General features: G+C 39.5%; 1 protein-coding gene across 8 annotated transcripts in view; it reads right to left on the bottom strand.

Annotated features, from left to right (window-relative positions):
- Positions 1-607: 607 nt before the first annotated feature.
- Positions 608-10,353, bottom strand: part of PIK3CG (phosphatidylinositol-4,5-bisphosphate 3-kinase catalytic subunit gamma) — a 34,310-nt gene continuing 24,564 nt past the window's right edge. For 6 of the 8 annotated variants that reach the window (XR_011539402.1, XR_011539400.1, XM_070617138.1 and 3 more), the window contains one exon: positions 608-4,002. Coding sequence is in view for 5 of the 8 variants with exons in the window: in XM_070617138.1 (XP_070473239.1) it covers positions 3,724-4,002 (279 nt within the window). In the remaining 3 variants the exon portion in view is untranslated. Of the gene's footprint in view, positions 4,098-10,353 lie in introns of all 8 variants that reach the window. The other 2 variants (XR_011539401.1, XM_008530495.2) reach the window with 1 other exon arrangement.

Genomic DNA, 10,353 nt, shown 5'->3' with positions numbered 1-10,353 from the left:
GCCTTCTCTTCCATTAAGTATACCAGTCACATTGGATTGGGACCCACCATCAGAACCTCATCTTAACTTGATGGCATCTGTAGAACCTATTTCCGAATAAGATTACACTCATGGATACCAGGGGTTAGAACTCCAACTTGTCTTTCGGGGGGACACAATTCAACCCACAACATTCCCCATTATGAAGTGTCTGCTATCACCAGCCAATAGAAACTCTTTAAGGGGTGGGGACTGGGTCTGTCTTGTTCCAGATTCTAATCCCCAGTACTTAGCACAGTGTCTAGTAGGAGTGGGCACTCAATGAAGGTTTCTGAAAAGAAAGAATTTGAATTTTAGGACTAGGTAGCCTTTAGACCTTAAAAGTTGTGTACAGAGAACACAAGATATCGGATTCTTTCTTTTCATTTAAGTTTATGTGTAACAATTTATAATTCAAATACAAAGGCTAGTGGGAGAACTGGACTGTCTCCACTTTCTGAACAGGTCTGCTGCCCCAGCGCATGTCCTGAAAATGAGTCTTCGAGAATACGCAGACAAGCACCCAGAATGGAAAAAAGTTTATCTGCCAGAATCATTAGGTTGGATTAAACAGAAAATAAGACAAAAGAACCTTTGACAATCAAAATTTATTTTATCTTTTCTTCATATGGTAAAATATAATTGACAATTTATTTCATAATCATGGCAAATAGAGCATTGCTTACCAAATAAAGGCCAGAATTTGCTCCAAAAACTTACTTTCTGAATTATTTCTTGGACTTATTTCAAAAAATAATTAATTTCCATTTATATAGGACTAACAGCCTCCAAATTAAGCTGTGCATTCCTACATCTAACCACTTTGAAAAAATAATTAATCTTTTGTAAAAGATAGATTTAATAAAGTTAATTTTTTTTAAATTCAGGAGTTCTCTCTAGGAATTGGTATATTTTATCTACCATGTCTCTACTTCCTCTTACTTTCAAAGTATCACCAAAGCCAGTCAAATGCAGTCTTATGGGACCAGGTCTAAAATACCCGCTTTGTTTTACTTTTAGTGGCCATGGTTCCAGTGCCAAAGCAATGAGCCTGTGTTTTAAGTCCTAATGTCCAGCCATTCAGATGAGGTATTTCAATTTGAACAAAGGCAACATTTTGATCTGGGCACTTTGCGCTCATACAGAAATGTTCCAAATGTAAAACTGAGCACCAAAGCCATTATTCAGATGCACACAGTGCCAGCCTCACGAGCTGGTGACCGTGCAGTGACCCATGCCAGAAGGGCCCGGTGCTTGGTTTAATGCTCTTTTGTTGCCATCTTGAATTTCTTAATAATTTCTGAACGACAGGCCCCGTGTTCTCATTTTGCCCTTGGCTCTGCAAATCCTGTCGCCAGTCCCAGAGACACATCAAAGGGCTTTGACCTGAATCATCTGACTTGTGATCTCTGTTTTCATTTGTCATTGAGGATAGAGTTGTGGGTAGTTTCCAGCATTTCCTCCCAAGCGAGATGACCCTAGTTCTAGAACATTTTCAAAGATATAAAAGTTGGGGGTCATGTGATTCACTGGGAACGATGCAGGAAGGAAGCATACAAGGATGATTTCTGTTTACTGCAAGTCGATAGAGTTAAAATTACACCTTCATTGGAATATGGAAGAATCAAGCCCAATGCGAGAGATATATATATACACACACACACACATATTCATGATAACGAAAGAACTTGCTCATCGAAAGAGCAAATATGTTTGCACATGTGCCAATAAGCTAAATATAAATACATTCCTCTGTAATTCTGTCACTAAGATGATTATTCCAGCAATTCCAACAAAAAGCAAAATCTGTGCAAGGTCTGAGCTTGGCTATTCTTTATAAGAATAATGAAAACATCTTCCTTTTCTGAATTAGAAAGCATCGTTCTTCCTGTTCTTTTTCAAAAGAATGGTAGGGAGCAGTTGGTCCAAAAATGCCAGAAGAATGTCTATCCTCCATTAACACAGAGGAATAAACATTTCATTACAGGGCACGGACCTCTGCACAGGGGGCTAGAGTGTGATTTTAGAATCAGGAGCTGTCAAGGAAGAGGAATTCTTTCTAGATACCTTATGAGCCAGGGCAAGGCTCAGTGGGCAAGAAAACAGTGTTACCTACACCTCCAAAGGCCACGCAGGGCTTTCTAACCTGGGCTGCATATTAGAATCACCTAGAGGACTTAGAAAAATAATGCTGTCTGGGCCTCATCCCAAACTAGGTAAATTATAACCTGAGGTTGGTGCTCAGGGCACGGTCTGAGCTTTCGCATCCACAAAAAGAAAGTTGTGGGCTATAGCAAAGTCAAACAGCTATCTACTTAGAAAACTTGAAAATTAAATATATATTTCTATCTGATTATACTTAAACATAGACGCTGTTAACAGAGTTATTTCTATGTAAAGTATTAACTATAGGTAATTTAAAAATATTTTATAAATAATTTAACCATCTTTCTCTAAGGTTAAACAACACTTCCAATAAATAGCAAAATATTTAAGAGATGAAAATAGTTTTTGAAGCAGACATTTCAGTTATTTTTAGGAAATCTGAAGAATGCATTGAAGTTTAAAAGTCCTTTAAATTCAGAGCTGGATAAGGCAAGTAGTGTTCTTCCTAACTTGGAGTACTTTTTAGATATCAAGTGTCTTCTTCCATTAAAGAAGAAAGAAAAAGCTGCTCAGACCAAAATTTAAAATTAAGGCATTTGGAAACGAATCCATATTTTCTAGAACATCTCCTTTAATAATATACTTTTTAAAAACTGCACCAAACATTTTTACAAGTAAGTACCTAAAGTTCTAGTAACCCTAAAGGGGAAATTCCTTTTCAGGTAATTTTTGAGTTCCAGGGTAAAGGTGTTCTTGAAGATTTCACAACTCTGGATAAGGAGTCTGAGAGGGTGGCAATGGAGGGCAAAGGGAGGCAAGGAGAAAGGGAGAGAAGAAAATATGGGTCCCTTTAGTTACAGAAGTTTCTAGGCTGGAGAAGGTTATCATAATTGTACTTGATAATTCCCTCTGTGGGCAGAGCAGAGACAAATGGTCTTGGTTCTGTGTTTCCTATTTACAACCTTGGAAGCAGACCAGCTGAGAAGGGCCAGGGCCCTCAGGTTCAGACTTTCCATGTTGTGTTTGTGTGTCTCAGTTGTATACTGCAAAAAACCTAATTACAGAAGACACTGGAAAGACTGACCTGCTCTCTGGCTCTTAGCATGTCGCTAACACTGGCAGTCTCTGAGGGGGCGTTTGGGAGCATCATTTCAGGAACGAGACATCGGGTACAACGATTACATCTTTTTCTGTAAAGAGCTTGAGGAACACAAGGATAACCAAAACTGAGAGCAAACCCAAATGAAAATTGATTATTATACCAATAATTCTTCACCAATTATTCTATAGAATTTCCAGAAGTAGTCAATAAGAAGATAGTCAAAACATCAGGCACGATAAGGAATAAACTTGGAATATTCTCCAACATCGCTGAGACAAACGAGAAAAAGCACATCTGCAAATATGCTTGAACTGAACATCACTGAAACAGCCATGCCAACAGTTTTCTCCAGTGAAGGGTTCAGCTAGGAAAAGAGCTATATTGCGGAAGTGCCAGCTCTCATAATGTCCTTTTACGTTTTAAATCCGAGGTCAATGATTGCCACGCTGACTTAAAGCTTTAGAACACCGACTTCTTTTTAATTCTAGCTCAAAGGGTTAGGCTGAATGTTTCTCTCCTTGTTTGATGCCAAGAACAAGATGTAGGAACCAGTTAAACTGCACAGTCCATCCTTTGTCTCTGCAAACTTCAATCTGATCGAGAAAATACTTCTTCGCATCCTCCTCATTTTTCCCCACTGTTAGGGCATCCCGAATATATTCAATGTCTTCTTTGCTTGTTAGCTGGGGCATCCCCGTCATCAGCATCATGGAGAAGAGGATGATCAGTAGGTTTGTGTGATGCCGAAGGGCTAGATAAGCCTTCACACAGACATCCTGGATAAAGAAGAAAATGCTATTACTGTGGTTGCTGTAACGAGGTAGGCTAAGGACCACTGGGCTGTACTGGAATTTACACGGCATTACTCCACCTGTGAAAGGAAAACATCATGAGCTAGGTGGGTATCTTGCTGCAGAGGAAAAACTGGATGAGAACCTAAGCTATTTTCCTAGCCTCTTAAGCACTTTAGTGTAATTGCACATATCCAGGGTGTGCGCAAGGAAAACTAATTGATACATTAAGTCGCATCTTATCTCTTACTCTACCTTTTTACTTCAATCTCAGTCGTAGGAAATTGAGGGTGGAAATTTCTGGAGTGTCTGAAGAGGAATGAGTCAGGTTTTGAACACCACACGGGGATCAATAAACTTTATGTCAGTGTAAATCATCTTTGCCAAGGGCTAATGGAATCCAAAGAAATGATGGGAATGTGGCGTTTGAGATTTAGTTTTCATCTTTATTTTACAATTTGTCCTAGTCTAAGAAAAGAGATGAGCTAGCTTTTCATTGTCTGACTTTCAAAATTGTTGAATGAACTTTGGGATTTTAATCCAAATTCTGAATACTGAGCGAGAGAGAGGCCTTTAACAAATGCCATGGCTGGTCCCTCCTCCACAATCTTTGGAGCAGGTGACACAGGTGAGTTAATCCACTTATTAAGCAACAGGCATGGTTCCAAAGCATGGAAAAAGAGACTGGGTTCCCAATTCACAACACGAGAATAACCCAACCTCAATATCATAACTTCACAAAGACAGCGTGTTAAAGAAAACTGAAGTTAATGATTGCAGATATAAATATTTCAAATAAAACATTGACTAAAATGTTAAAAGAATAATCCATCATAGCCAAATAGGGTTTATTCCAAAATTGCAAGAGTAGTTCATCATAAGGCACTATGACAAACTAAGAATAAGGACTAAAATCCACTGTTGGCTTTTATAAAAGTAACGTAACTTAATATGTAATGATGTGAAGAGTTGTCTGAAATTACCAGTCAAAATCATTCTGAATAATGAGTACTGATAAAAATGAAGTATAAAATCAGAAAAGGGAAGGTAAAATTGTTAGTATTTACAAATAACTTAATTGTCTTCTTGGAACACTGAAGGGGAACAAAACTGAAATACTATTGTAACTAGTTTTTATTAAACTAGCTTTTTCTAAAATTAATAAATAGAATGTTATAAACAGGAGCCACCAGTTAGAAAGTGTAATGAAAGACAGATGCTGTGAATAATGGCAACCAAAAAACCATTATTCCTGGGATAAATATATACACAACTATGCAAATGCCATTTTCAAAAACTAAACATTCACTGAGGCACGTAAAGAAAACTTGAAGGTGCAGAGGAACAGAGCACATCCTCAGTGATGAGACTGCTTATGATAAAGATAGAAATTCTCCTCAGATTAATCTATAAATATAATGCAATTTCAATAAAACTTCCTACTGGATATTTAAACTCAGATATGGTTTTAAGTTCATCTGGAGTAATTAAGGCATGAGAGAACAGTTTGAAAAAGTCTAGTAATGAAAAACAGTACTTGCCAGACTAGATATTAAAACATATTATAAAACTACAACATTTAAAACTGTGTGAGGGGCTGGCCCGGTGGCGCAGCAGTTAAGTGCACACATTCTGCTTCTTGGCGGCCTGGGGTTCACTGGTTCGGATCCTGGGTGTGGACATGGCACCACTTGGCAAGCCATGCTGTGGTAGGCGTCCCACATATAAAGTAGAGGAAGAGGGGCACGAATGGTAGCTCAGGACCAGCCTTCCTCAGCAAAAAGAGAAGGATTGGCAGCAGATGTTAGCTCAGGACTAATCTTCAGAAAAAAAAAAAAAAAAAAACCCCAACTGTGTGAAACAGTATGTACTCTTTTCCAGAAAAAGATAAGGAGTTTTATGGAACAGAATGGAAAGTTCAGAGACATATCCAAGCACATAATAAATATAATATGTAGTAAAGGTAACTTCTCAAATTAGTGGGGAGAAAGATCTATTATTTGATAAATGGGGCTGGTACAACTGGCTCATCATTTTGGGGCAAACAATAAAGTTTACTCCTTGTGAATACCAAAATAAATTCCAGATGCATGAAGGATTTAAATATAAAAAGGGCAAATATTTAAATATCATGGAGTAGGAAGGGACTTTATGAAGATGACTTCCAAGGTAGAATCTGTAAGGAAAAGATGGAGAGATCTCAGAAACTTCAAACTTTTGAGGGAAAAAAAGCCATAAACAGTATTAAAGGAGGCAAATAACAAGAGAAAACATATTTACAGCATGACAGGTCACTTCTTCAATCCCCGGCCCTCTAGCTCTTATAAATCAATGAGGAAGAGAGAAGTAGTGGGCTAGAAATACAGGCCAAGGATATGGATGAAAATTCCTACTATAAGACACAAAAACAGATATGAAACACATGAAAAAATATGCAACCTAATTAGTAATCAAATAAACGTCACTTAAAATGAGATGGAAACATTCACCTACCAAATTGGAAAATCCTTTCTAAAAAAAATCTTTTTAAGGAATGTTCACATTCCATAGGCTGATGGTAGATGGGAGTAGGTATAATTTTACTGGCAGACAATTTGCTAACATGCATCAAAAGCTTTAAAATACTTATAAGTGTTCTATAGCTTAATCGTGGTGGTTACATGACTGATGCATTTGTCAAAATTCAAAGACCTGTCCACATATAAAGACTGAATTCTGCTGTATGGAAATTATTCCTCAATAAACTTGACTTTAAAAATGACTACATCCTTTTACCCAGCAATTTCCAGGCTAGGAATTTACCTTAAAAAAAAAAAAGGATAATTTTGCAGTGATTTGTCTGCAAGAATGTTCATTAGAACATTGTTGAAAATTGTGGAAACTTGAAAGCAACCTAAATGTCCAACCACTGGGGATGGATAAAAAGCATTTACGAAAGCACCTGCAATCGCCTGCTCTGTGACTACTAGAATGATATTGTAGAAGAATATTTAATAAGCATGTGAAAGTGAGTTAAAAAGCACACAAGTAGTATAATCCCATTTTGGTAAATGAAAACGAAATACTTATATAGAAAAAAGAATATAAGTTTACAGACCAAAATATTAATAGTGATTTTTCGTTTTGCTTTTAGATTATCTTGTCTGTGTCATTTGCGTGTGCAGAGTAACTGTAGTAATAACAGTCGTCATGCCTGTGTCATTCTATATGTCAAGGCTGGACCGCGTACCCACCCATCACCCTGGTCACGTGCAAAACCCCAGGGACCACTCTGCAATTTTTAGGCGAGACGATATATACAAAATGCCTGGCACAGAGTCCAGCCCGTAGCGAGGGTTCAGTAAATGTTCGTCCTCCTCTTTTTCTCCCTGGACGGTAAATCGACTCTGCGTCTCTCTCTGCTTACTCGCCACGAGGTGGGAGACTCGACAGACCCTAAAGACTGTTGGGGCTGTTCCTGCTGTGGCCCAGGCATCCCTTGTCCCCTGGAAGCAGTCCCAGTGCATTAGTGCTCCTGCATTCTTAATGACTCCTCTTACGTCCGGAAATCAGTTTCTTTTGCTTATCCACAGGACCCACCGAAGTGTCGCTCATTGCTTGGTAATTACACAGGTTAAGGGCCGACTTCACCCCAGGCACCCGTCTCATTAATTTGCCAACTCGCACAATTTTCACAAGGGCATAGATGGGGATGCCTGTTGACTTTGAATTAGAGTGCATTCTGATTTTTAATTATTTCCTATCCTTCTGTACACTGGGGGCTCTAGGCAAATCCCGGGCTGTCTGAGCCCACTGTGTGGTCAAACTCTTTAATAGAAAATTTTTGAGCAGGGAAATTAATCTGGGGCCAAGTTATAACACCAATCTATAGGTGCTCTGTAAACACTGGTTAGGCAGCAACACCCCGATTCATCCGCTGCTGTGGCATGCAAAGAGACACGTTAAAGGAGAAGAGCGGACCTGTTTCTCTTGCTGCCATCTCACTGATAGAAGGGATTTCTGCTGGCTTGAATTGACTCTGTTAGTTCTGGTTTAAACACACAAGGGTTGCTACTACCAGAAAGAAATTTCAATCCCAAATTTAACTGCATGGCCCATACTTGTTAGATGCAGTGTCTAAATTCTAACTGGCTGTGTGGATCTGGAGACTTGGTGCAGATTTAATTATCTTTTGCTTAAAGGTAGTATGGAGCAGTGGTTAACGGCACAGAGTCACACCTGGCTGCCTGGATTCAGGTCCTGGCTTTATTACTGACAAGGCAGACCTCAGTTTCCTCATCTGTAGAATAAGAAGAATAATAACAATACCCATTTCATGTGGTTGTGGTGAGGTTTCTGTGCTATGTAAATGGTTGGCTCTTATTAATAATAGGAAGAGAAGTTGCATTATTGAACACACACTTATCAATGCTGAGGAGGTCACCTTCCCATCAGACTACCTGTCCAAAATGTCTCTCAGATAGCCAAGATGGCGAGGTGGGTGGGAGTAGGAGATAAGCCATACGCCAACCAGTGTTGAGGGAGGGCTGTGCTGGCATTGTCCCACTGAGGGAGGCAGGCAGACGGAATCGTCTGGCAGCCTGGCTACATCTGCAGGTGGTTCTCTCGCTATGAGGGGCGCAGCTGAGCACGTGCTCCCCGCACTGGAGTCCCCGAAGTTTCATTTCTGCCCTTTGTACTCAGCCATAGGTCTGTGAGAGCGACCTGACCATGCTGTTGTGGCCCGGAGGCCTGCGGTGGGAGGGACGATGAGGATGTGGCTTGGGGAGCTCAGGGGGAAGCACAGAACACAGAAGTTACTGGCTGTAGCAACAGAATTTTCCCTTCTGCCAGGGCTGCCTGGCATTGACCGCAAACATCCTCATTCTGTCCTTCCCAACTGCCTGTTGAAGGCTTTGTATTATTGAGTGGAGAAGACGGGGTCAGGGAAGACTCTGAGTCCAGGGACCTGGTTTAATGTACTCGTTCGTTAATGAGTGTGACTGGGGGGGACCCTGTAATATTGTTAAGGTCATTCGCTAGAACACTCCCCATCAGCAGCTAATAAATAGATTGGGTCTACACAGGACATCTGCTCTTAATTTCGTAGTTGATTCAAATGCCTCCATTACGGCACCCGGCACCAAAGGAAAGGGTTGCTTTTACAAAGCTCTGACTCCCATAACTCTTGGGAACAAAGGAATTTGTTACCATTTCAGGGTCAAAACTTTGACCTGATTTGTTAACTGGCCCAACTGATTAGTTCACTAAACTGAAAACAAACTACTTTCTACGCACAATCTACTAATTTCTTAACTACCAATGGGCAGTGGCTGCTTTAGACTGTCCAAGGTCATACGAAATAGGCCTACGTTTTCTTAAAACTAAACTCCCCCATTCTCATCTAGAAACAAAGTGGAAGTGAAATATTACTGTAGACATCCACAAGAATGAGGAAGTAATCTCAGGACCATAAAACAGAAATTCCAGTTAAAGAATCAAGGGCTGAGAGGAGAGAAAGAAGAAAAACTCACAAATATTCATCAATGGCAAGAAATCTTCTCATCCGCCTACTTTTCCTAAATAGTAATGTTGCCTCAGTCTGCTAGAGGAAGGAGACAGTGGAGAAAAATATTATTTCAGTCAAAGACAGAGGAGTTTATTTTGTGTTTTATAAAAATCAAGGATTTGGCTAGGCAATGTCTTTAGAAGTTATTTTTGGAAAACAGAGAAGGTCATTGATTAGCAGACCTAATAACTCAGGAAGAAGCACCTTCTGGTAAATCTGAATGAAGCGTGTGTCCAACACTTGGCCGTGCATTTGTTGAGTTTGAATTAGGATTCTTATCTTTAAGGACTGCTTAAAAATGATTCGCAGACTAGTTCTGTCTGCCAGCGGAAGGGCTGTACTGCTGTCTTCTCAAATATTTAGCTAGAAGGTCGTTAGAAACCTAATGGTTACAATTAAACTGTTCTACTTGAGTCAAATATTCTAAACAGACTGTCTGTAGGGGTGGGGGTATGGGTTTATATATCTTCTAGCATTGTTCCAAAAAGAACTGAATGTGGCTTATTTGGACACACAAAAGTCAAAATAACATTAATTAGAAGTGAGTAGAAAAAAGAAAGAGAATAACAAAGGAAATGATCCACAATGGGTTTGGGAAAACACTACACAAATCCTAAAGACTTGCTCTGAGCGGTCTTCAAACGTGTCTGTGGCCAAAAGGAAAACCAAATCTGTACTTCATCCAGTGCTCAGAAGATTTAAGAAAACTATTTGTTTAGGAGAAACACAGCTTTTCCAGAGACTAAGATCGGAATTTCGCAAGAGACCTTTATAAAGAGTACACTTTG

The sequence above is a fragment of the Equus przewalskii genome, chromosome 4 (genome assembly GCF_037783145.1).
Source record: "Equus przewalskii isolate Varuska chromosome 4, EquPr2, whole genome shotgun sequence".
NCBI classification, from domain to species: domain Eukaryota; kingdom Metazoa; phylum Chordata; class Mammalia; order Perissodactyla; family Equidae; genus Equus; species Equus przewalskii.
Note: the sequence above shows the minus strand (reverse complement) of the source record. Positions and strands in the feature narration are given on the sequence as shown.